We start from the raw sequence: 26,565 nt of genomic DNA, 5'->3' as shown, positions 1-26,565 counted from the left end.
GGCGCCACACCTCCCGCGGTGGGCAGTCACCCCACCCCTCCCCGCTGCCGCCCCCGCGGCACAGGAGGGCTCAGCGGGTGTGGGGCTCCCCGGGGAAGGGCACTAGGGGAAGTTAACAGAGCTTAACAGGCGAGACAGCAGTGGCCCAGAGCGCTCCCGCATTCCACCGTGGCCTGTGGCCCAGAGGCCGAGCCTTCTGAACGGCCAGGCTGCCCCAGCTGCCCTCCGGGCCCGCACCACGCAGGCGCTGAGCCGGGGTGACGGGGTGAGCACCCTGCAGCCAGCCAGCTCCTCTCCCTGCGTCCCTTGGCCTCTCCTCTCCCACCAGCTGCCTTCATCCTGACTCACCTTCACACGGAGCCAGACAACCAGCCTGCTACATGTAAGGCAGCCAGCAGGAACCCCGGCCACAGGGCACAACGCAGCCTTGCCCGCCCTAGGGAGCCCCCGTGCATTCCCGGCACAGCCCCCATCCATCGTGGCAGCCTGGGTGCTCAGCACCACCCTCTCCCACCCGCCCCCTCTTGCTGGGCAGCGGCCTCCTGACCGGGCCCACTGAGCTCCCAGGGCCTTTGGAACGGCCAGGCCGACCCAGCTGCCCTCCCAGCCTGCGTCAGTGCAGGTGCTGGTTGAGGCTGAAGACTACTCAAACGCTGACTCCATCTCCTTTGTGGGAGCTGCCTGTGTGAATTTTGTCTATTCTTCTCAAAGACTGGCCGGCGCCGCGGCTCACTAGGCTAATCCTCCGCCTGCAGCGCCGGCACACCGGGTTCTAGTCCCGGTCGGGGCACCGGATTCTGTCCCGGTTGCCCCTCTTCCAGCCCAGCTCTCTGCTGTGGCCCGGGAGTGCAGTGGAGGATGGCTCAGGTCCTTGGGCCCTGCACCCCATGGGAGACCAGGAGAAGCACCTGGCTCCTGGCTTCAGATCAGCGCGGTGCGCAGGCCGCAGCTCACTGGCCACGGCAGCCACTGGGGGGTGAACCAACGGAAAAGGAAGACCTTTCTCTCTCCCTCTCTCTCTCTCTCTCCCGCTCTCTCACTGTCCACTCTACCTGTTTAAAAAAAAAAATTATTTTTCTCAAAGACTGTCTTCACTGGCTGAAAAGACTTCGTTACCTAGGCTGGATTTTTACTCCACTGTCTGTCGCGCAGGCTATAAGAGCTATCTACTGCTCGACTTTTCAGTCTGCTTAGGTCATGCTTGGCCAGAGTCATGCAGTTTTTACAAAACGCAAAGTGTAACTCCTTTCCTGTGTGGTTTGCTTGGGAATTCCCTCCCCACCCTTGGATTATAAACACTGCCCTTCCTCTTAGTCATTTCAGTTTTTTCTAAGTAAGGTCTCTTATAGCATCTGGAATTTATTTTTGTGTATGGAATGTGGTATGGATCCAACCCCCCCCCCCCTCATGAATGCCCAACTGGCCCGATACTGCTGAGCTACGTTCCCCGACTGCCCAGGCCGCCCCTCCCCTGGGTTCTGCTCCCACACCCCCCAGGGTCTGTTTCAGAACTCTGAGCGTGCTCTGTCCCCTCCACACATCTGCGTGCCAACAGCAACCTGGCTCACCACTGGGATGTTACTTAGACAGGGGCCACGCCTGTGCCTTGTTCTCCTTTTTCTTCATTTCCCTGCAGACGGTGCTTCTAGCTACAATCAGCTCATCAAAGCTCCAACAAGCGTTTGTGCAATTCTGACCAGCCCGCCTTTTAGAAGTGGCATTGTTTCTTGGAGGAAGCCTTGGCATCGCAGAAATCCCCAACAGCCCTCGCCGCCTCCCGCCTTGAGCTCCCCACACTCCTCTCCGGAGCCTCGCAGGCGTGCAAGAAATACCAGACGGAAAGTCTCAGTTTTGCGTATCTTTTGTTAGGATTCTTGCTATGTAACTGATCATTTTGTTGCCACAGTAACAGGGCTCTTTTTTCCACTGCATTTTGTAACTGGCTGCTAGCAAATCAGACAGCAGCTGACTGCTGTGAGCTGACCCTGCATCATCGCCACACGCAACTGTCATCCTTAAAAGTCTCCTACTCTTTGGGTATCCGCTTCGATAACTCTACCTACCTACAATGATGTCAACTGACTGTCTCCCCAGTACCAAGATGCTGTGCCGCTCTTCAGACCTCCCCGGCTTGGGCTTGGTCTCCACAGCAACGGTCACAGCCCTGACGGCTGCCTCCTGGCTTCCTCCAACACCGTGAGTCACCTGTCATTACGCACAACTTCTCCTAAAGGTTAATGATTGACGGCCTCTATGAACAGTGCAGCTTTAGCTTGCTGTACGTCTTTTTCCTTTCTTGGGAGCCGCATCTCATCAGCTCTCACCTGGCATCTGCTCAGGCTGATCTACGCTTCCGCTTTCACCTGCTGAGGGGATGATGTGCCGCACACGGGGCGCCATCCTGAGCAGCCACTCCTTTGGAGCCAGCCCGACGTGTGCTGGGACCCTAGCTGCCGCGTTCCTGGCCCTGACCTCACGCTAAACTTCAGTTTCTCCTGCTCTGTGATGTGGGAATAACGTGGCTCACGGCATGTGAGTGATGGCCTGCTGGCCAACAGTGTCTCCTCTGTTAGCTCTGATCACGAAGGAGGAATGACACATCCAGTCCCAGAAAGAGCACTTTGAGAAGGCAACGAACACCCCTCTTACCTGCCCAGGTGTTCAGAGTTGGAGCTGACCAGGTACATGAGGTTCCTGAGGGTGTGCAGTGGTTGTAACTGATCTAAATTTACATGCTAGAAAAAGCGAAGAATCGATTACTATTTTCAACTGTATCAGCAGTTAAAAGTAAGCTCACAGCACACTTGCCATACCTGAGAAAAACAAAGATAAAGGATGTTTGTATTCAGTTTCTTCACTGCTCGGGTAAATTTCTGCTTGGTGAGATTTTCCCCACAGAATTCACTGTAAAACAAGCACACAATTTGTGAAGTCACTTTTTTGGAGGGAGAAGCTCCACGGTCTGTCTGTCGTTCACTTGGAAGGGTACCCTTACACACTGGAGTTCGGCTTGAGGCCCAGCGCTTCCCTAGGCAGTGCCCTTAACAGAAACCAGATAACCACAGACACTGCTCTCGGGAGAACGAGTTCACAGCAACCACATGCGGCACACACCCAGGATTCCTCCGTCGCACTCTGCCCACGCAGGTGGAGGGCGGAGGGAGGGCTCCGTGGGACCTGGGGGAATGTCTGTCGTTGAAGATTTTTGAATTTTAACCCCTGTGGAATATCCTGGTTTTCCCCTTTCTTATGTTTTCAAACGAGAGAATTCTGTGGTCTTCTCAAAGCCTTCGTGTGTGACCTCAGATAACGAAACATTCGCAGGAATCTTTTGAAATAGACCTAATATTTCAGGCAGGCCTTTCCCGTCCTGACAGCACTTCCATTGAGGAAGACGCTCCGCCCCCCACCTCGCCCCGCCCCAGCTACTTGCCTGTTGCACAGCTTTTTGGGAAGGTTCACGTCTAGTATGTGAGACAGAATGTTGACCAGCTGGGTGGCATAGCACAATGCGGCGCTGATGGTGTAAGCGGGGTTACTGTGCTCCATGTCTGAAGGATGCAAACAACACGCACACACAACTTTAATTTCTGCAAAAACAGTCATGAACCAGGCTGACAGACGCGTACTTTTATCATTCCTGACGCTTTTACTCCCGACTTAACAGAAGCACAGGTAGAAAAGGACCAGTCTTGATGGTTTTTGGCTGGGCGGGATGTTACATAAGCACATAGGTTAAACGGGCTGGCATTGGCATAAATGAGATTAAAGGCCGGGGGGCCGGTGCTGTGGCGTAGCCAGTAAAGCCGCTGCCTGCAGTGCCGGCATCCCATATGGGCACTGGTTTAAGTCCTGAGTGCCCCACTTCCAATCCAGCTCTCTGCTATGGCCTGGGAAAGCAGTGGAAGATGGCCCAAGTCCTTCGACCCCTGCACCCACGTGAGAGACCCAGAGGAAGTTCCTTGCTCCTGGCTTCGGATCGGTGCAGCTCCCGCTGTTGTGGCCAACTAGGGAGTGAACTAGCAGATGGAAGACTCACTCTCTTTCTGCCTCTCCTTCTCTGTGTAACTCTGACTTTCAAATACATAAATCTTAAAAAACAAACAAACAAAAAGATTACAGGCCGAGTCACTGGGTCTGATACTGCATCATCAGACTAACCAATGCCTGACTTAGATGTCACCTCCTCAAAGAAGTCCCTCCTGATGCTACTGGCTCCTTCCGCGGCACCCACTCACTTCCTGCCCCCTTGGATCATTACTGTTTCCTGCCCTCCTTGCCAGAGGACAGTCACACCCATCTTGGTCACCTCTGCATCCCCAGTGGCCAGCACTGCGCATGACACAGGGCAGGTGCTAAGTGTTTGCTGAACGACTAAACGACAACCCTTCCCAACCAGAGACACTGCATGGGTTTGAAAGGTTTTTCCACTGTGTATTTCAGCCTTCACTTAGGACTGTGATGACACATAATGCTACAAAGTGAGCTATTACAGAGCAGGGCGCGATACGCCAACACCACTCCTTTAGACAGTGAGGTCTCTTCACAGAAGCAAAGCAGGAATAGCCCTCCCAGTGAGGAAGCAGTCAGCAGACAATGGGGTGTTCCTCAGCCGTAAGAGGAGCCGGTCTGCACAGCAGCACGACACACCTCGGGAACGCCATGCTAAGTGCACGAGGCCACAGTGTCCGTGACCCCCTCTACTGAGAGGGTGTTCAGGACCAGCAGGCGCTGGGGGGAGTGTGACACTATGCCATGAGCTTCCCTGTGGGGAGATGACATGTTTGAGAGCTACACGGAGGAGAAGGTTACACTGCTGTGGGAGCACCAAATGCCGCGGAACTGTGCACTTTAGCAGTCGTTAACGCGGTCACCTACTCGGTGTACCTACAGATGCAACTTCAAAGAATATTTCCTCACCAGGCCCCTGCGTCGTCTTTTTCTCTTCCACCCAGTTGTAGTAGGCAGAGTAGTCCCCGTTGTTGGGGAGGCCGATCCAAGGCCCAGTAATGCTAATGCTGGTGTCGCCGTTGTGGTCATCACACACCCAGCGGCCTGACAGGTAGGTGGTCCTCCGCGCTTCGGCGAGCTTGCTCACGGTGCTGGAGGTCATGGCGCTGTCGCTCTCGGAGGACACGTCCGCAGGGTCTCTGAAAAGCACAAGCCGCATACAGCAGGTAAGGCCGCCACCTGCAGTGCCGCCATCCTATATGGGCGCCGGTTCGAGTTCCAGCTGCTCCACTTCCAATCCAGCTCTCTGCTGTGTCCTGGGAAAGCAGGAGAAGATGGCCCAAGTGCTGGGCCCCTGCACCCACGTGGGAGACCCATAAGAAGCTCCTGGCTCCTGGCTTCAGATCAGTGCAGCTTTGGCCATTGCAGTCAATTGGGAAGTGAACCAGCGGATGGAAGACCTCTCTCCCTGCCTCTGCCTCTCCTTCTCTCTCTGTGTAACTCCGACTTTCAAATAAATAAACAATTTTTTTTTTTGACAGGCAGAGTGGACAGTGAGAGAGAGAGAGACAGAGAGAAAGGTCTTCCTTTGCCGTTGGTTCACCCCGAAATGGCCGCCATGGCCGGCGTACCACGCTGATCTGAAGGCAGGAGCCAGGTGCTTCTCCTGGTCTCCCATGGGGTGCAGGGCCCAAGCACTTGGGCCATCCTCCACTGCGCTCCCTGGCCACAGCAGAGAGCTGGCCTGGAAGAGGGGCAATTGGGACAGAATCCGGTGCCCCGACCGGGACTAGAACCCGGTGTGCCGGCGCCGCAGGCGGAGGATTAGCCTAGTGAGCCGCGGCGTCGGCCAAACAAATCTTTAAAAAAAAGAAAAAAACATACATGGAATTCAAAATCTTCTGCACCAAAAAATCTTTCTGTTTCCATGAGTGTTTTGAAATGCCCTGGCAGAGATAAGTTAACTGTTACCAGAGATGAGGATTCAACCAGCCCTGGCACAGGAGCACAGTGGGAGAAGATGGCCCCAGGAGCAAGAGCCCCAAGTATTAGGTTCTCAGCCTATTTGGCCTCAACACCTCTTCACGTGCTCTGGGTTAGATTACTGACATTTATTTGCATTAGAAATTAAAACTGAGAAAAACAAGAAACAGCCATGCTCCACACACACCATCCATCTCACCATACTGCAACTTTAAAGACGTGCACTCCTGATCAAGATTTTGATTTTGATTTTGACTGCCTCCTCAAGGACATTCTTAAGTGAAGCTGTTTTTTTTTTTAACTCCAAGTGCAAGGTGGAAAACAATGACTATTAATTAATACAGTTTGGAGTCTCTGCTTTGAACTTCTGAAGTGTGTCAAGGCACCAGAGTGGCTCTTGAGCCACTTGTACAAATCTGTTAGCATGAATATGAACTAGCTAGAACTGCACAGATTCCCCGAATGGGTGTCCCAGGCCCACAGAGGTCCGATGGCTACGGATGGCACAGAAATCAGAGATGAGGCATCACAGCAGGTACAGATGCGCAGAGTGGGAGAGCAGGGTGTCCTTGGAGAACAGAGGAGGTCTGCATGGCTGGTGTGGGATACACAAAGGAGGTGCCAAGAAATGGTGTGGAAGAGCAGGGAAGAGAACAGCAGAGCAGGAGGGGCCTTTGATGCTGCTCCAAGTTTAGGTTCTGTGCTCTTGGCCGGTGGTTCTCAACCTTTTTATCTGTGGCTGTAACACTGATATAAGGCATCCTGACTGGTTGTCACAGCCAAGCCTGGATCAACCTTCTTCTCATCGAGAAGTTTGAGGAAATGCAAACGGATGAGAAACAGTCTAAGCATAACTTTGAAACCACCAACTTAAAAAAATTACCAGCATTACATATAACACACGCTAAAAAGATGTTTATCAGACAGTAGAGCACAGAGAAGAAAGCTTCTCGCCATGCTGTCTCTTCTAGCACACGTGTGTGCATCCATGCACACACACAGCCTCACGTGCTGCCAAATGACAGGCATCCCTTCCGAGCAGTGAGTCACCAGGCAGCTGCCTTGCAGTGCAAACACAGCAGAGCACTCACACAAACGAAGATGGCTATGACGTCACTGGGCAATGTGATCTCATGGGGCCATCATTATGTGCGTGACTGGTCACTGATGGGTCAGAGGGCACATGACTCTGTGTACAGATAATGTGTGTGTGTGACACAATCAAGAAATGGAAGCAAAGCTAAGTTTATTTTGGTGCAAAAAATTTTGGGAAATTCATGCATGGGTTTTGATGACATGCATTTTCCATGAACTCTGTGAAGATCTCTGAGTATGTGTATCTTTTTTTTTTTTTTTTTTTAATGAAGATGCACTAGGGCCAGCGCCATAGCATAGTGGTAAAGCTCCTGCCTGTGTCACCAGTTGGAGTCCTCGCTGCTGCACTTCTGATCCAGCTCTCTAGATGCCTGGGAGGGCGGCAGAGGATGGCCTAAGTCCTTGGGCCCCTGCTCCCATATGGGAGACCTGGAGGAAGCTCCTGGCTCTTGGCTTCGGCCTGGTCCAGCCCTAGCTGTTGCAGCCATCTAGGGGGTGAACCAGTGGACTGAGGACCTCTCTATGCCTTACAAATAAATGTTATAAAATAAATATTTATTTATTTGAAAGGCAGAGTAACAGAGGGAAATACAGAGATATCTTCTGTCCACAAGTTCACTCTCCAAATGGCCAACATGGCCAGGGCTGGGCCAGGCAGAGGCCAAAAGCTTCCCCTGGGCCTCCCAAGTGGGTGGCAGTGGTCCAAGAACTTGCATCATCTTCGACTGCTTTCCCAGGACTGAAAGTGGAACAGACAGGACACGAACCGGCAACCCAGACAGGATGCCTGCATTACAGGCAATGGCTTAACCCACTATGCCACAACGCTGGCTCCCATATATGTATCTTCTATTTTTGAAAATTTCAGTCTTACAAAAAATTGCAGGGATTTTAAAGTCCTCTATAGGCTTTACCCAACTCCCCCAAATTATCAGTTCAGGACTAGGTGAGGATCCCTATCAGACAGTTAACACTGTGGTATTACTACTAACTCTTTTCCTAACCGGGTGCACCCCTATATGCATCGCACTGCTGATATTAGGGCCCTTTCTGGGGCCCAGGAGCCAATGCACTATATCACATTGCATTCAGCTGCAGGTTTGCTAAGATGTGCAACAGTGTCTTGGTCACTGTCTTCTAGTGTGCTTGAACACTGGAATCTTTGACCCACCAGAAGTTAATGTGGCATGTTTCTGTTCTGCCATCCCTCCTACCCCCTACCAAAGCCTGGCCAGCTGTTTACACCATTTTTGGATAATCTAACTTCTACCCTACCGATCCAAAACGCCACCTGAGGGTCTGTTTCTGAACTTTCTCTTCTGCCTATTTTGAACCTGCCTTTCACTTGTTCTGTCTGCCATCTCTCACTAATGACAGAAGCAGCAGGTTTTCAAGCTGGAAGCAGCCACCAGACGCAGAGGCTTTTGGGAAGCCACCTCTGGGCAGAGACTTAAGGGCAGACGGCAGCAGCACAGGAAGGAAAGTTCCCAGACTGGCCACAGTGCAGACTGTCAGAGCCCGGCCAGGGTCCCAGAGAGTGAGTGGCCAGCAGAGACAAGCAACCCTCAGCTGAAGCAGCAATGGGCAACAGGGGCTGGCACCCGGTCAGGACACCGTCTGCAATGCCCACATCCCTCCTGGAGCACCTGCGTCCAGTCCTGCTAATGTGCACCCTTGGAGGCAGCAGGTGATGGCTCAGCTTAGTGGCACCCCTGCCACCCATGTGAGAAAACTGGATGGTGCTCCTGGCTCCTGGCTCCAGCCTTGCCCAGCCCTGGCTACTGTGGGCATTTGGGAAGTGAACCAGTGGGTGGGAAATCCCTGTCTCTAAGATAAATTTAAAAAATTTTAAATTTCAAATAAATTTTAAAAACTCACACAAACACAAAAATGATCGAGATCATGACGGTTAGCGAGATAGCAAAGGTAAGCTGTCCGTGGGACTCTCCAAGCCTGCTGAGCAGCAGTGGTGTCGTCACAAGGACTGTGGGACACACTGGAGAAGTCCCTGGGGAACTACGAGGAGGAGCCAGGCAGGGGAACACTCCTGTCCAACTCACTCACCCCTCATGGTCTCCATGTACTGCTACCTAGGACCAATGTCGCAATAGCCAGTGTTCAACAGTGGCTAACACAGGCACTGAGCTGGACAAGGCTAAGTGAGCACACAGCACCCACCATCTAAGACGCTCTGAACACTGGGTGCTTGCCCTCACTGGCTCCCATAGATGGGTCTGGGAAGTAGGCATTTCCCAATTCCCATCTGACAGACACGGAAGTAAGACTGTGGGTTCAAGTATGTGCCTCACATCACACAGTAACAGCCTGGGTGGGACTGCCGCCGACAGTGTGCACCACGTGGCTCTGAATCAGGACTTGAGCCAGCAGGACACCTGGGAGCTGGGTGACATAAGCCCGGGCCCCACCCCTCGCCCGGCTGCCTCCCCAGTTCTTGCAGCAGGTGCTGTCTGCTGAGGCAGAGAAGACCTAAGTTTCATTGCCAGGGAAACCAAGGAGCCCACCACGAGGTCCAGTGAGAGGTGCTGACATACTTGAGAAACAGTGTCTGCAACTGGACCTATTCCTAGATTCAAACCCTTGCTACGGCACCTCGCGCCAGTCTTTACTTCCTCCATGGGGAAAATGACGGACGTCAGCTCCAGCACGTGGGAGCGCCGCAGGTGCGCCAGCCGCTCGTGGTGACTTCTCAAGTCGGTGGCCTTCTTCTCCACCAGGTCGCCAAGCTTGCGATTGTGCCTCTGGATCTTCTCCTTCTTCTCCTGGTGCCGCTGTGCCCGGCTGTAAAGCTTCTGGTTCTTCTCCTTTGTTTTAAGAAGGCCTTCAGAATCTGAGATAAAGGAGCCACACCAACAATTATCTCTGCAAACAGTCCCCGGGAGCTGCAGACCTCACCCCAGAAGCTAGGAGCTACTCCTGCAATGTGAACTGAAAGCAAAACCTCAATAAAACCCACTACTGGGGGCCGGCGGGGGTCGGCGCCGTGGCTCACTTGGTTAATCCTCCACCTGCGGCGCCAGTATCCCATATGGGTGCGGGTTCTAGTCCTGACTTCTCCTCTTCCAGTCCAGCTCTCTGCTGTGGCATGGGAAAGCAGTGGAGGATGGCCCAAGTCCTTGGGCCCCTGCACCCGCATGGGAGACTCGGAAGAAGCACCTGGCTCCTGGCTTCGGATTGGCATAGCTCCAGCCGTTGCAGCCATTAGAGGAGTGAACCAACAGAAGGAAGACCTTTCTCTCTGTCTCTCCCTCTCACTGTCTGTAACTCTACCTCTCAAATAAAATAAATCTTAAAAAAAAAAAAAAAACAAAAAAAAACCACTACTGAAATTCTCAGAGTTTAGTTCCAGCAGATGCTGAGCAGGAGGCAAAGCCGGCAGCTGACATGTCTCTGGGTCCTCCCCTGTGCCCATCACTGGAAAGAGTCACTGCCGGAGTTTTATGTTTGGCCTGGGAAGTACTTGACATTCTTACCAGTGAGCACCGAAGAGCACTCAGGTCAGGCAGAGAAGAGATCTCATTTGAACAGCTTACTGGTTACCTGGTTTTCACAGAAACCTCTTAGATGTGCCGTGGATACAAGAGCACTCGGGGATAATCTCACGGCAGGGGCTCACACAGCAAAGGATGGGCCACAGAAATAGCCCAGGAGCTCTGAAAGCCACAGCAGCTGAGTGGATGCAGCAGCACCCAGCAGGGTGGGGACCCCATCTGGCGAGTCATCCACAGCACACACGCTCAGCGTCTGACACAGCATGGCCACGCGCTCCTCCCATCAGACCCAGGGCCTTTCTGGGAAGCTCCTCCACTTCTGGGTCCTGAGACCTGTGAGGGCTGCTGTGCTGTACTTGAACTTCCCTTCAGTAACAGAAGTGCGCTGTTGACTTTGAGACAGACACCTAGGAGTCAGTCACGAGGCATAGACTCAAGTTCAACAACACACTCGCTGTTTTTCCAGGAGACCCTCCTCTTGACACATTTAAAGCTCGTTTCTCTATTGGATGACTATTACCAACCTGTCCACTACCAAACTCGTGCCTTGACAGCCAGCTCCATCAGCGGCCCTAACCATTCATACTAGGCCTTACTTTCCATTCCCATTGTCTCCATTCCAGTAAACTCTCTCCCAAACCATTGTCTATTTCCGGCATGGTTCAAGTCCAAGTCTTCATGCCCTCTTTTACTTGCTAGATTTAGGAATAAATTGTAGGGGTTGGCAGTGTGGTGTAGTGGGTAAAGCCACAGCCTGCAATGCTAGCATCCCGTATGTGCACCAGTTTGTGACCTGGTTGCTCCACTTCTGATCCAGCTCCGTGCTAATGGCCTGGGAAAAGCAGCAGCAGATGGCCCAAGTACTGGGGACCCTGCCATTTACATGGGAGACCTGGAAGAAGCTCCTGGCTCCTGGATTTGGCCTGGCCCAGCCCCAGCCATTGTGGGGAGTGAACCAGAGGATAGCAGACCTCTCACTGTCTCTGTAAGTCTGATATTCAGATGAATAAATCTTTAAAAATAATAATCACCCACAGCACCCAGTGGTTCTCAAGTGTCCATGACATACAGACTGAACTCCTTAGCCTCAAGGCCCCTCCAAACTGGCCCACCTTCCACGGTTCCCTTCTGCACACCTTCACTCCAGTGTGCTCCACCACTGCACACTCCAGGTCCTTTGCACAGGCAGCAGCCGTTTACACAAATGGAAATGTAGACGCTGGACTGGCTGCCGTTCCCTCACACTGCTGTTCCTACTCTTCTCTCTAAAGGACACGAAGAATGTGCATTATGAAAACCACCCAGAGGCCGGTGCTGTGGCGTAGCGGGTAAAGCTGCCGACTGCAACGCTGGCATCCTATATGGGCACCAGTTCAAGTCCCAGCTGCTCCACTTCTGATCCAGCTCCCTGCTAACGTGCCTGGGAAAGCAGAGGAGGATGGCCCAAGTACACAGGCCCCTGCTGCCCAAGTGGGAGATGGGATGAAGCTCCTGGTTTCAGCCTGGCTCAGCCCTGGCCACTGCAGTCATCCAGGGAGTGAACCAGGATGGAGTATTTGTCTCTTTCTCTAACTCTTTCAAATAAATAAATAAATCTTAAAAAGCAAAAACAAGGGGCTGGCGCCGTGGCTCACTTGGTTAATCCTCTGCCTGCGGTGCCGGCATCCCATATGGGCGCCGGGTTCTAGTCCCAGCTGCTCCTCTTCCAGTCCAGCTCTCTGCTGTGGCCCGGGAGGGCAGTGGAGGATGGCCCAAGTGTTTGGGCCCCTGCACCCGCATGGGAGACAGGAGGAAGCACCTGGCTCCTGGCTTCGGATCGGCGCAGCGCCGGCCATAGCGGCCATTTGGGGAATGAACCAACGGAAGGAAGACCTTTCTCTCTGTTTCTCTCTCACTGTCTATAACTCTACCTGTCAAATAAATAAAAAAAAAAAAAAATAAAGCAAAACAAAATATAGACTTCATTTTTTCCCACAAAATTAACCTTTTTTCTTAAGATTTATTATTTATTTGAGAGTCAGAGAGACAGAGAAAGAGGTCTTCCGTCCGCTCGTTCCCTCCTCAAATGACTGCAATGGCCACAGCTGAGCCGATCCGAAGGCAGGAGCCAGGAGCTTCTTCCGGGTCTCCCAAGCAGGTGCAGGGGCCCAAGGACCTGGGCCATCTTCCACTGCTTTCCCAGGCCATAGCAGAGAGCTGGATCAGAAGTGGAGCAGCCGGGTGGGATACCACCACTTAAGGCCAGGGTGTTAACCCACTGAGCCACAGCACCAGCTCACCAATAAACCTTTTAATTCTGTTTTCTGAAGTGCCCTGCCATGTGCAAATGTCCAAGTTTTACTCATTCCGCAAGGCCCCCTGCCATAAATGCCCCGCCTTCCACTCCTCAGCACTCTAGGGGAGGTGTTTGGACTCCCAGGATGCACTGCTCTCATTCCCCCTTCAGGTCCCAAGGCGGCCTGTCTCCTGGGAACACACCAGGCACTGGAGGAACATACGTGGACCCAAGCCAGCCTCTCGCCGAGGACGGCAGGGCCTGGGTGCTCAGCTGCAGGCCTGCGGCTCCTAACACTCTCCCCTTCTCCTCGGGTGCCCCTCTATCACACGTGCTCAGGCCGAGTTTCCAGCGGGCTCACTCCTTTTCACCATCTCTCGTGAGCTCCTGACAGGCGCTCGAGGGACCACTGTCTAGTCGTGGTTCTGAGTCAGTGATCCAACTGCTTGCCAGTTTTTTAGGAAAGTTTCAAATTTAGTGTCGTGGGCCCTCACAGGTGTCAGGAAACCAGCTGTCACCCCGTCTGCACCCCGGGCAGACGCAGCACTCAGTCATCCTCGCCCCAGGCCGCAGGAGTTGACGCTATCTGGGTTGCCCACTCTCGCTTCTTTGCATACATACCTGCAGCACAGATCACCTGAACACTGCGACAGCTTATGCCTCCCGTCCCCAGGATGGACCATGTGTCTATAAAATGGCCTATCATGAAATCTTACATCAAGAGAGGATGGAGGAATGCTTCATCAGGCCTGGGAGTTCACAAGTAGTGCCCGTTCCTAAATATACCCTATTTTATCAAAATTGAAGGAAGAAAAGGACAAGACTCCTGCATAGTAGGTTCCTATCCACAGACTCAAGTCCAGCAGAGCTTCTGGAATCCATTAACTCCGTCAACACTGTAAAATGCCAGGAGTCCAGTCTAGAGGGTGAGAGTGAGACCACAGTCACATCTCCCAACCCTGATTGTCATCACAACCCCAGCACAATCCCTCTCAAAGTGTGGCCCGTGCATCTGGGGTAACCAGCAAACAAGTACCAGACACACAAGGGGAGGACTGACACCCTGGGGAGCACAGGAAACCTGCTGCTTCAGTACGGCTGTTTGACATGGCTATGACACTCAGGTACGTGACTCTTTTCCCAAGTTCAGGGAGGACCCCAGGATTCTCTCTTGATTTTAAAAAGTCACCAGGTGACACTGATGTTTGCTAGGGATGGAAACCATTTTTCCAGGACCTGCTGCATTGAAGCCATGTGTTTTTTTTTTTTTTTAAGAAAACTTTTATTTAATAAATATAAATTTTGAAAGTACAACTTTTGGATTATAGCAGTTTTCCCCCAAAACCACCCTCCCACCCACAAACCATCCGATCTCCTACTCCCTCTCCCAACCCATTCTTCATCAAGATTCATTTTTAATTATCTTTATATACAGAAGATCAACTTGGTATATACTAAGTAAAGATTTCAACAGATTGCACCCACACAGACACAAAGCATAGAGTACTGTTTGAAGACTAGTTTTACTATGGGGGGGGAAGCTATTATAATCCATAAGCTGTACTTTGGAAATTTATGTTCATTACATAAAATAAAATAAAAAAAAGAATAAACACAAATATATGAATGTAAAAAAAAAGACTAGTTTTACTATTAATTCACATAGTGCAACACATTAAGGACAGAGATGTGACATGGGGAGTAAATGCACAGAGACTCCTGTTGTTGACTTAACAACTGACACTCTTATTTATGACGTCAGTAATCACCCGAGGCTCTTGTCATGAGCTGCCAAGGCTATGGAAGCCTCTTGAGTTCACAAACTCTGATCTTATTTAGACAAGGCCATAATCAAAGTGGAAGTTCGCTCCTCCCTTCAGAGAAAGGTACCTCCTTCTCTGATGGCCCGTTCTTTCCACTGGGATCTCACTCAGAGAGAGATCTTTCACTTAGGTCATTTTTCGCCAGTGTCTTGGCTTTCATGCCTGAGAGACTCTCACGGAAGCCATGTTCTTTTATTTGCTGTGGTGGCAGAAGGGACAGGAACCTTCTCAAAGAGCTGAACCAAAGCTTTAACTGTGCTCGCTGACCATGCGCAAGCTCAGTAAATTCAGCAGTTTCAGGGGGTTCACAGTTCGGGGGTAAACCCTGGTCTGCCCAGCATGGAGGCTGAGGGGAAGAAGATGAAGCACTGTTAAGTAACCAGCTCCCAGAATGCCGCTGGACCCTCGCCTCAGCAGCACCTGGGGGGTCCAGGGTTGTGTGACTGTGGGCCCCGCCCCCCCAGCCTGCCCTCTTGCTTATTCATCTTGGGAAGGCCACGTGAGCACTTTATTACAACAAACCTGTTCAAAGGACGCTTTTAAACCATTCAGACCTCCATAAAGCACTGCAAGCAATGAGGAGACAAAAGAAGAAATCACGAGGTACATGGGTGACTCACTCTAAACTTTAAACACAGGTCTTCAGAAATACACGTTTCTAAGAGGTCTCTTTAAATTCAATCAACTATGAAGCACAAAAATATAATGTAACACAGATTTAAACACACGGGAAGCACAAAAATATAATGTAACACAGATAGTTCTTTTAAACACACGGGAGACACTACGGGAACAGAACCAATATTCTGCTTCCCGAATGAGCTAAGAATTCTGAGTACCAAGTTAGACGTAGGCAGAAGGGAGCTTACATTCCTCAACTCTAATTGAGAAAGGCAGGTCACTTAAGGTCTCTCTAACTGGGTGTTTATAAAATCTAAAACTTGTTGAGTGCTGACATGATGGCAAATACAAAATCCCACCCCCGACCTCATGTGAAGAGCTGCAACCAAAACCCAGGAATACTAAAAATAATGCAGCTAGGTGGATCAGGTGTACACACAAAAAGCATGAATGAATTGTTTAGACGGAGGTCCCATCCCCAGAACATCTCATCATGCATATGAAAGTACTATAAAATTGGAAAAAACCTGGAAACTGAAACCCGCCTGGTCCCGAGGATTTCAGATAAGGGATACTTGAAACTTCACCAAGTTGCTACTGCTATCACTCCTGCCTTCTTTTCTTTCTCTCTCCCTAGCTCAGGGGTGGGGAACCTCTTTCTCCTCCAAGAGCCATGTGGATATTTATAGCATCACTCATGGTCATACAAAATGACAGAGTTAGAAATGAGCCTGCTGAATGGATTTCCTGAGCTTCGAGTCCTGCCTGCAGCTGCCTCGGCGGGGCAGTCCAGATGGCTTCGCTGCCTCGCACGGCCTGTGGGCCGGCCTGGCTGAGTCCCCCCCGAAATCCCTCATGAGCCTTGACTACCGCTGAGGGACGGGCACAGACTACTTACTTTTCTTCATCTCCTCATTTCCTTTACATATTGTTTGTTTCAGCTGTTCAATCCTCATCTTGCACGACATAATTTTCCATCTCTGGAAAAAGTATGCAATAAATATCACAAACATTGATCTCTCATGATGACTACAACTAGATCACTACTTATTCCCAGGTATAACTTAGAAAATATAATAAAGAACAGATCAACATAATTATATTTGCTATTTCTTTTTACCTATAGTAGAAAATGAAAAACAAGGTTTTTCTGGTTCAGTGCAGAAGCAGCAAAAAAACTGAGAAAGAAATTCATAGTTCTTTTGCCTGTGTCAGTGAGCACAGAGTAAAATGCTCAAAGTCACTCTCTAAATCTGTTCTGTCCAATGTATAACCAGCTATTAGCTACCAATATATAGTTGGCTATTTAAGATTCAATTAAGGGATGGGCATCTGGCTTACTGGTTAAGCCACTGGGTGGGACACCCACATCCTACATTGGGGTGCTTGAGTTCAAATCCCAACTCCCTCCCAATCCCAGCTTCCTGACAATACGTGCCCTGGGAGGCAGCAGGTGGTGGCTCACGTACTTGGGTCCCTGACATCCACGTGGGAGACCTAGATAGATTCCCAGCTCCTGGCTTTGGCCTGACCCAGGCACTGCCGCTGCAGGAATTTGGGGAGTGAACCAGTAGATGGGGCTCTCTCTGCCTCTCAAATAAATAAATACCATTTAAGACAATTAAAATGACATACCATAAATATTCAGTTCCTTACACCAACCATGTGTCAAATGGTAAACGCACATGTGACTAGTGCCTACCATATTGGACAGTGTAGATGCAGAAAATTTGCATTAGCACAGCAAGTCCTGTTGATGTACTACACTGCATTTTCACTGTGGCTACTGAGGAGACTATTAATGTCACTGGATTATCTCACACAACCTGCACACATTATTTGTGAATTAATAACTATAGCAAAAACAGATGCCTTTTTAAAAATTGCATAACTCAAGATTTCTGAAAAGCCTCAAGATTATATGAAACATGAAACTACCTCTTCAAATTTAAAAGTAGGATTATTTTCTAATGCCTCCAGAATTGTGGGTGTTAAAAACTCAAAACAACATTCAAACGCTTAAGGTGTTAATGCTTATCTAAACTGTCTGATGGTACAAGTTACAGAATGAATTACTGGGATGTTACAGTGGACCAAACCATCACAGACACACACAAACTGATTCAAAGGGACTCCTGGGATCAGAAACCACCTAGAAATTTAGCACTACAAAAGATTTAGGAAAACCCTAAATTGAATCACAGCACAAGCAAAATCCACTTCTGTCCAAATATTCACATGCAATTAAAGAATCATGAATGCTGCCTATTATTGTGAGGGAGAGTTAACCACCACAGAACGGTGAGCGAGCCTGACACATCATTCCTCAGGGGTCATTTCTTAAAGTTTGATATTTACCTTTTCAAATTTTTTAGAGTATATTTCCATTTAACATGTACACAAATGAAATCAAACTTCACCCTAGCCTATTTTTTGTTTTGTTCATTAAAAATGTATCTTGGAGGGCCTGGTGCTGTGATACAGCAGGGTAAAGCCACAACCTGTGGATTAAGCCTCCCATATGGGCGCTGGTTTGAGTCCCGGCTACTCCACTTCTGATCCAGCTCCCTGCTAATGCACCTGGGAAAGCAGCGGAGGATGGCCCAAGTGCTTGGCCCCTGCACCCAGATGGGAGACCTGGAGGAAGCTCCTGGCTTCCACCTGGCCCAGCCCTGGTCATTGCAGTCATTTGGGGGAATGAACCATTGGGTGGAAGACCTCTTTCTGTCCCTACCTCTCTCTGTAACTCTGCCTTTCAAATACACAAAAGTAAAAATCTTGAAACAAAAGTGTACGATTCAGTGGCTTTAAAAAAATATATCTTGGACATCCGTGCATATCGATACATGTGGGTTAACCAGTCTGTTCAACAATTACACAGCATTACAATTTTTTTTTTTTTTTAACAGGCAGAGTGGACAGTGAGAGAGTGAGAGAGAGAGAGAGAGAGAAAGGTCTTCCTTTTGCTGTTGGTTCACCCTCCAATGGCAGCCGTGGCCGGCATGCTGCGGCCGGTGCACCGCGCTGATCCGAAGGCAGGAGCCAGGTACTTATCCTGGTCTCCCATGGGGTGCAGGGCCCAAGCACTTGGGCCATCCTCCACTGCACTCCTGGGCCACAGCAGAAAGCTGGCCTGGAAGAGGGGCAACCGGGACAGAATCCGGCGCCCCGACCGGGACTAGAACCCGGTGTGCCGGCACCGCAAGGCGGAGGATTAGCCTATTAAGCCGCGGCGCCGGCCACAAATTTTTTAATTTCAATAAAAATATGATTTATTGATGGTCACTTCAATGAGATAATCTGTACATTAGCTTTGCTGCCAGAGCTGCAGACTGTTGGCTTCTTTCCCGAGACATCTCTGCGTTCACGTGAGCATCCTTAGAAGGAAAACTGTTGGACGTGAACAGCCAACACCCAACTGTCCACAGAGCGAACGTGTTGAGGGGCAATGTGCTGCTGATCAAACTCTTCTCTTCTGTGATAATAACCGACTTCCCAATTCTTCATTATGACAACTCCACAATGACTCACCCTGTTTTTGGTAGCCTGACAAAATATCTGAGAAGCCCACACTGCAAATATGATTCAATAGAGTACTGCTGAAATCGATCAAATATAAATTTAAATTCAAAATGATTTTTTGAGTTCTGCCAACTTAAAGTCACATAGCCATTTCTTAACTTACCAGCTGATCTGTTACCCATTTTCCTTCCATAGCTCTTAACACTCTGTATGGAAAAAGAGACAGAAAATAAACTCTTAAAACAAGTTCTTGGAAATGGTGAGAAATACCAAACTGGACTTGGCCTTCAAAAGGTTTTTCAAACTCCCTGTTCTCTGAGAACTTGTTTTCATCATCTGCCTTTTGCACTTCTAATACAGCTAAGGGCCTTTCTGTAAACACCCACAGTAAACTTCTGTAACAGCACTAGTTTCTGTCTTCTGTCATAATAATTTCCATCAGTATTATCAACACTAATGACGCTATAAGAGAACCCATCATCTAAAATATCAAATGCTACGGTTAGTACTCAAAGAAATGGTACAAGCCAGCATCTCTGAAAATGTGCTCTGTAGGATATCCTATAGGGAAAATGAAAATTTCTGTGATCAAGTCAATTAGAGAAACTGCTAAGTAAAACAGATTCAAGCAGGACAGCTTCGAAGATTTAATCTGCTCTTGTATGTGTTTACCAACCACTGCAGACCGCTGAGCAGCTCACGTCACACTCGGAATTTCTGGCATAGACGCTAACTGTGTTCACCGGGGGAGTGAGCGCTCTGTGCGGTACTCCCCCTCCCCCAGAGGGAAGGCGAATGGAAGCAGGAAGCCCTCCAGGAGTCATCCAGGTCTCAACAAGCCAAGGTCCTGGCCTATGGGCCACAACCAATCATCAGGGCCAGGAGTTTGATGCATTTGCCAAGACACCAAGGGTCTACTGTGTTCCAGGAGGCCATTGTTTTCTAAAAACTGATCAACCTCTGGCTGGCACCATGGCTCACTAGGCTAATCCTCTGCCTGTGGTGCCGGCACCCCGTATTCTAGTCCCGGTTGCCCCTCTTCCAGTCCAGCTCTCTGCTGTGTCCTGGGAGTGCAGTGGAGGATGACCCAAGTGCTTGGGCCCTGCACCCGCATGGGAGACCAGGATAAGTACCTGGCTCCTGGCTTCGGATCAGCGCAGTGCGCTGGTGATGTGATGCTGTTCAGGACATAGCAGCCATTTAGGGGGGTGAACCAATGGAAGGAAGATCTTTCTGTCTCTCTCTCTCTGTCTCTAACTCTGCCTGTCAAAAAAAAACCTGATCAACCTCTCCTGTTTTACTTCTCACAAACGCACTCCTCCTCCACACTTGGAAGGGACTGATCCTAACACAATCCACCTATCTGCTTCTTCTTACAGCAATGAATTAAATCAAATGGTAACAAGATAACCTCCACAAGTCCAAAAGCAAAATGAAAATACTTACTCTTTTTGAAATTCTTCTTGCTTACTCTTAAGTTGGCTTAACCTTTCCTTCTTGTCAACAAACCTATAAAAAAATTCAATGTTTTATTTAAATGTTTGTTCTTTCAGTTCAACAAGAATATATAAATTTCTGAGAGCTGATCACTTCTGCAGGTTCCTACAGAACTGTCACCTCCTTGAAAGTAAGTCCGCATCTCTCCAAGGAGGCACACTGCTTACCACTGGTCAGACGTCCAAACCTGCAACTGCAAATTCTTCTCTGGGTTTGTCAAATATATCTACAGATCCCACCCCTCACAGGTTAAACCCATTTTCAGGACATGCACATCAGACTAATAAGCAAATCTGAATTGAGGAAACTGAGTCTTCCATTATAAAAACAGTTTCAATTACTAAGCTTAATTCCCTGCCCTCTCCTGTGAAATGACTCCTTATGACTTTCTTAAAAGATTTATTTGAAGGGAGGGAGGGAGAGGGAGGGAGAGGGAGAAGGAATTTCTTTCAAGTACTAGTTTACTCCCCAAATGGCTACGACAGCTGAGGCTGCTCCAGGCTGCAGACCCTCCATCTGGGTCTCCCATGTGGGTGCCAGGGACCCGAGTACTTGGACCACCATCTGCTTCCTCCCAGGTGCATTAGCAGGGAGCTGGACCAGAAATGGAGCAGCCAAATGGGATGCTGGAGGTACAGGCAGCAGCTTAGCTCGCTGTGCCACAACACTGGCTGCCACTCCTTATCATTTATAAAATAAAAAAATTTTTTCTAATTTTATTGCTGGTCATTACAGACTAACAAGTTACTTAATACAAGTCACCAAAAAGGAAGGGCTGTCACACTGGAGTTAATTTTCTCTCTGTCAAACTTCTATCCCTTTCCTTATTATTATTTTCTTCCTGCTACCTTCTTTGGCGTTTAGCTTAATTTGAGGGGGGGGCAGTTTAAACTACAACTTAGGTCATCAAGTTTAACCCTTCTTTTCCTTTTGAACATATAACCAAATATACAGTTACACATTTCCCTCTAAATATTGCTTTAGCTACAATCCAAGATTCTTTAAAAGACTGTATTTATTTATTGAGATATAGAGTTACAGAGAGAGGGAGAGATTAAAATAAAGGTCTTCCATCCACTGGTCCCTTCCCCAAATGGCCGAAATGGCTGCAGCTGGCCCGATCTGATGCCAGGAGCCATGAGTTTCTTCCAGGTCTCACATGTGGGTGCAGGGGCCCAAGCATTTGGGCCATCTTCTACTGTGTTCCCAGGCCAGAGAGCTGGATGGGAAAAGCAGCCAGAATATGAACCAGGAGAAGTGTACTGTTTAAACTTTTTTTTTTTTTTGACAGGCAGAGTGGACAGTGAGAGAGACAGAGAGAAAGGTCTTCCTTTGCCGTTGGTTCACCCTCCAACCCTCCAACGGCCGCCGCGGCCGGCGCACCGCGCTGATCCAAAGGCAGGAGCCAGGTGCTTCTCCTGGTCTCCCATGGGGTGCAGGGCCCAAGCACTTGGGCCATCCTCCACTGCACTCCTGGGCCACAGCAGAGAGCTGGCCTGGAAGAGGGGCAACTAGGACAGAATCCGGTGCCCTGACCGGGACTAGAACCCGGTGTGCCGGCGCCGCAAGGCGGAGGATTAGCCTACTGAGCCGCGGGCGCCTGCCTTGTATTGTTTAATTTCCAGATCTAGGTAACTCACTGTTTCCTCATTCAACTCTGATGTGATTACAGAACACATTGTGAGATTCCCATCTTTTGATCTGTGACAGGCTTATGGCCTTGCAGGTGGTCTGTCTTGGTGAAAAATGCATGTGCGCTGGAAAGAACAGTGCAGTCTACAGCAGTTGTTCTACAAATGCTAGGCAGCGCCTACAAACTCCAAGGAGTTGGCGGTGGCTGACACTGTCATTCAGACCTGCTAGATCTGTGCTACGCAGCATGGTAGCCCCAGCAACGTGTGGCTACGGCATACCTACAATGTGGCCAGCTATTTGAGGGAGGGGATGCTAGTTTGACCAGCACTACACAACCGACTCTGAATTGAGCAAATACTGTTTTCAAGAGAACAAGAGTCCTGCCACGTGTCCCACTGCAGGGAGTCCAAGAATAGGCTTTTGGCCATCTCCTGAATTCCCGGCATGAGTGCAATTTAACAAACCTCCACAGCCCTAAAAATAATTGATACAAAGAAGTCTGACTAAAAGACTTTCTATAACCCCCACGTTTGACACATACCCAGAGACCTTCTAAAGGAAAAGGGAAAGACATCTCAATGGTCATTGGAAACATACAATATATATTAAATAAAACCGATGTGGAATGGAGACAAACCCACAACACAGATTCAGCAATGAATTTAGCAGGTATTTATGTGTCTGCAATACAAAATAATCTTCCAGAATATTAAGAACTATGTATTCTCTGGCAATTGAGTGTATTTTTGGAACTATTACTTGCCTGATGCTTCCATTTCCTTGTATTAAAAATGAAACACTATGGGGCTGGCGCTGTGACGCAGGTTAAAGCCCAGGCCTGAGGCGCCAGCATCCCATATGGGCACCGGTTCAAGACCCGGCTACTCTACTTCCAATCCAGCTCTCTGCTGTGGCCTGGGAAAGCAGTGGAGCATGGCCCAAGTCCTTGGGCCCCTGCACCTGCGTGGGAAACCTGGAGGAGCCTCCTGGCTTCGGATCAGCACAGCTCTGTCCACTGCGGCCAACTGGGAAGTAAGCCATCGGATGAAGACCTCTCTCTCTCTCTGCCTCGCCTCTCTCTGTGTGTAACTCTAACTTTCAAATAAATACATAAATCTTAAAAAAAAAATGAAACATTAATGTGGTATTTACTTAGAACTGAGGGGCTGGCACTGTGCATAGCAGGTAAAGTCACCACCTGCAGTGCCAGCATCCCATATGGGTGCTGGTTCAAATCCCGGCTGCTCCACTTCTGATCCAGCTCTCTGCTGTGACCTAGGAAAGCAGTAGAAGATGGCCAAGTCCTTGAGCCCCTGCACCTGCATGGAAGACCTGGAAGAAGCTCCTGGCTTTGGACTGGCGCAACAGCAGCCATTGCAGCCATCTGGGGAGTGAATCAGCAGGTGGACGACGCCTCTCTCTCTGCCTTTCAAATAAATAAATAAATAAATCTTTAAAAAAAAAAAAAACTGAGGCAACGTGGTGATTTATGTTCCAATAATGTGGAGGAAACGTGGACAAATTCACAGTTCTCTTTTACATGCCAGGGACTGACATGGAGGATAAAATCTTGCTTTTAGAGGTTATAAAGTTCTCCTTTCACGTCTGTTGTAACAACGTCACTCTGCAGACAACTCCGTCCAGCTTTCTACTGAGCTGGTTAATTCTCTTTTACTTTACTTGGAAAAACCCCTAAAAGCAAATGCACAGATGGCAGCAGGAACGAACAAAGCCTAATGCCTAGGATATCGAGCAGTTCACGAGTCATGGTGTCCCTCAGGGAGGACACGAGACGCAGGTGGTGTGAACCAAGCTGACCAGCAGAGGACGGCGAGGAAATGCGGCCGGGGCTGCATCCCCAGGGCTCGCTCAGCTCCACGGAACCCATTCCTCGTCCGTGCTTCCTCAATACGGTTTCCAAGAAAGCAGAAGATAGACAGACATTCACCCAGACTTCACGTTAAATATCTTTTAAAAGGGAGAGGAACAGGTGTTAGAGCACTGGTTTGAGTCTTGGCTGTTCTGCTTCTGATCCAGCCCCTCCCTCTTTTGAATAAAAAATGTTGTACTTGGGCCATCTTCCGCTGCTTTCCCAGGCATATCAGCAGGGAGCTGGACCAGAAACAGAGCAGCTGGTATACAAACTCACAATCCTATATGGGATGCAGGTGTTGCAGGAGGCTTAACCCACCGTGCCATAAAAGCACCCACCCACCCAAATTGTGACTGCCATGTAATACTCGGCCACTTTTATGGGCTACAGTGCAATATCACAACGCCTATACACAGCATAAAACCGCTAGGCAGCCAGCCTTTTGTGCCTTTTGCAGGTATGTGGAGCCTCCTGGTGCCTCTCCTCCAGTTCTTCACACGGTATAGAACACGTGACCATGAACGACAGTCACCACCATGATGTGGGATGCAGCTTCTGACTTCCAGCCGTATTTTACTACTTGTTATCTGACCTCCAATACCTGGTTCCCTGCCCTTCCTAGCCAGCAGTAACCATTATAGAAACAGGGAAGTCTTCCAGAATTTGTCAACACCCTTGCCCAGGGGCCATGCTAACCTCTGCATAGTTGCCAACTGTACTATACCTGTTCCCAAGGTAAGCAGCCATGGTTTAAGTTTCAGCAAAGTGTAAGGTCGCTAGGAGCAGAACCAGAGGTGAACTGACTCCTCAGTTCCTATTATTTCCCACCCTCCCACGTTTATCGCAAACTCCCCAATTAAAAAAAAAAAAAACAAAAAACATGTTTCAAACGTGCCACTGACTGCGGAAATGGCCTCATGCTTCAATAGGAGCAGAAACTGACTGCTGTGGCCCTTGGCTCCCTGCTAGCTCCCATGGGAAGGCAGTGGAGGATGACCCAAGTGTTTGGGCCGTGTCACCTATGTGGGAGACCAGGATGGAGTTCCTGGCTCCTGGCTAACACGGCTGCTGTCTACCTTAGTGCAAGACAGATTAACTGTTTACATAACAGCGTTTCCTCTGCCTACTTCCTTCCCTTATCAGAGCTAACTCTTAATCTATCTAGTCTCAGCATAGGTTTAATGCCGAGAGCGCCCTCTGAGGCCTGAACTGGGATAACAGCAATGGGTGAACGCAGCTGACAGGGTAGTGGTGAGAATATGAGTTGCACAATTCCACTCTGTTCCCTGGTTCCTGTAATGGGTGACTGAGTGATCTATCCACAGGAAGGACTAGCGCCATACATTTGCTCTACACAATCAGAGAAACAGAGCATGCACTCTACTAGGGATCCATACTATTAACTCCATGCTAGGAGAAACAGCAGCACCCTAACTCCTGCAACTTTACTGAGCACTTACTCTGTGCCAAGCACCCTCCATCGGCCTGCCCATCAACCTGGGGCTATGTTTATTTTGTGCCTATGTAAGGCTGTGGCAATAGAGCAGTCTGAGGACCTGGCGTGGAGGCACAGCAGGTTAAGTCATCTCTTACAATGCTGGTGTGCCATGTCAGAGTGCCAGGTCATGTGATGACGCAAGTACCTGGGCCCTTGCCACCCCTCAAGGTAGACTTGGATGGAGCTCCTGGCTTTGGCATGGCCTAACTCTCTTATTACGTTATTCGAATGAAGCGTGCGCACGCTCTCTCTCTGTTGCTCTGCCTTCCAAATAATAACAGACTGAGCAACATGACTAAAGTATGTCAAGACATGCAAAAAATGATTTTTCATATAAGACACTGAGTGCCTGAAAAATATTCAAATTCTTTAACCATTAACTTCATTTCAAGGAAATAAGGAAATAGACCAGCAATGACAAGCTTTAAGTTTGAAGGTGCTAATCCCACAGCCAGTCATAACAGTGAAAAATTGGGAACTTTAACGTTTAATAGGAGAATAATTAAATGATGTCATATTGCTGTAAACAGCATTGAAGTATTTTACAGGCAAATATGAGTATCTTTGAGATACTGGCTTGTTTAAAAAAAAAGAATTATGATATGATCCCCAAAAGTACTTCTATATATTTACATACACATACAAGGATAACTGAAAAAACTCATGGTTTTATTTATTTATTTTGCTGCAATTTTTTTAATACTTCTATAGTTTTTTCATAATATACCTAGTATGTTTCCCATGAACTTTTTGAAGATCTCTTGAATGCAGATTAAAAATATTTTTAGGGGCAGTGCTGTGGCATAGCAGGTAAAGCCTCCATCTGCAGTGCCGGCATCCCATATGGGTGCCAGTTCGAGTCCTGCCTGCTCCACTTCCAGTCCAGATCTCTGCTATGGCCTGGGAAAGCAGTGGAAGATAGGGTCCCAAGACTTTGGGCCCCTGCACCTGCATGGGAGATAGATCGGTGTAGCTCCAGCTGTTGCAGCCATCTGAGGAATGACCCATCGGATGGAAGACCTCTCTCTCTACCTCTACTCTCTGTAACTCTGCCTTTCAAATAAATAAATCTTTATAAAAAAATGTTACATCAAGGCTGGTGCTGTGTTGCAGCGGGTAAAGCTGCCACCTGCAGTGTTGGCATCCCATATGGGCGCTGGTTCCTGTCTTGGCTGCTCCACTTCTGATCCAGATCCCTGCTAATGTATCTAGGAAAAGCAGCGGAAGATGGCTCAAGTGTTTGGGCCCTGGTCACTCATGTGGAACTCCCAGATGAAGCTCTT

The 26,565-nt window shown here is 49.2% G+C and overlaps 1 protein-coding gene across 9 annotated transcripts in view; it reads right to left on the bottom strand.

The window, feature by feature from the left end:
- The window catches only part of ATG14 (autophagy related 14), a 57,953-nt gene that overhangs the window by 24,437 nt on the left and 6,951 nt on the right, over nucleotides 1–26,565 (bottom strand). For all 9 annotated transcript variants that reach the window (XR_016217785.1, XR_016217787.1, XR_016217786.1 and 6 more), the window contains exons 2-9: nucleotides 20,226–20,288; nucleotides 18,943–18,985; nucleotides 16,156–16,237; nucleotides 9,640–9,877; nucleotides 4,921–5,150; nucleotides 3,434–3,551; nucleotides 2,814–2,904; nucleotides 2,650–2,735 (exon numbers count right to left, since the gene is read on the bottom strand). Coding sequence is in view for 3 of the 9 variants with exons in the window: in XM_070053637.2 (XP_069909738.2) it covers nucleotides 2,650–2,735; nucleotides 2,814–2,904; nucleotides 3,434–3,551; nucleotides 4,921–5,150; nucleotides 9,640–9,877; nucleotides 16,156–16,237; nucleotides 18,943–18,985; nucleotides 20,226–20,288 (951 nt within the window). In the remaining 6 variants the exon portion in view is untranslated. The remainder of the gene's footprint in view (nucleotides 1–2,649; nucleotides 2,736–2,813; nucleotides 2,905–3,433; nucleotides 3,552–4,920; nucleotides 5,151–9,639; nucleotides 9,878–16,155; nucleotides 16,238–18,942; nucleotides 18,986–20,225; nucleotides 20,289–26,565) is intronic.

This window comes from Oryctolagus cuniculus, chromosome 12, assembly GCF_051225735.1.
Source record: "Oryctolagus cuniculus isolate XC-2025 breed Fujian yellow rabbit chromosome 12, ASM5122573v1, whole genome shotgun sequence".
NCBI classification, from domain to species: Eukaryota; Metazoa; Chordata; class Mammalia; order Lagomorpha; family Leporidae; genus Oryctolagus; species Oryctolagus cuniculus.
Note: the sequence above shows the minus strand (reverse complement) of the source record. Positions and strands in the feature narration are given on the sequence as shown.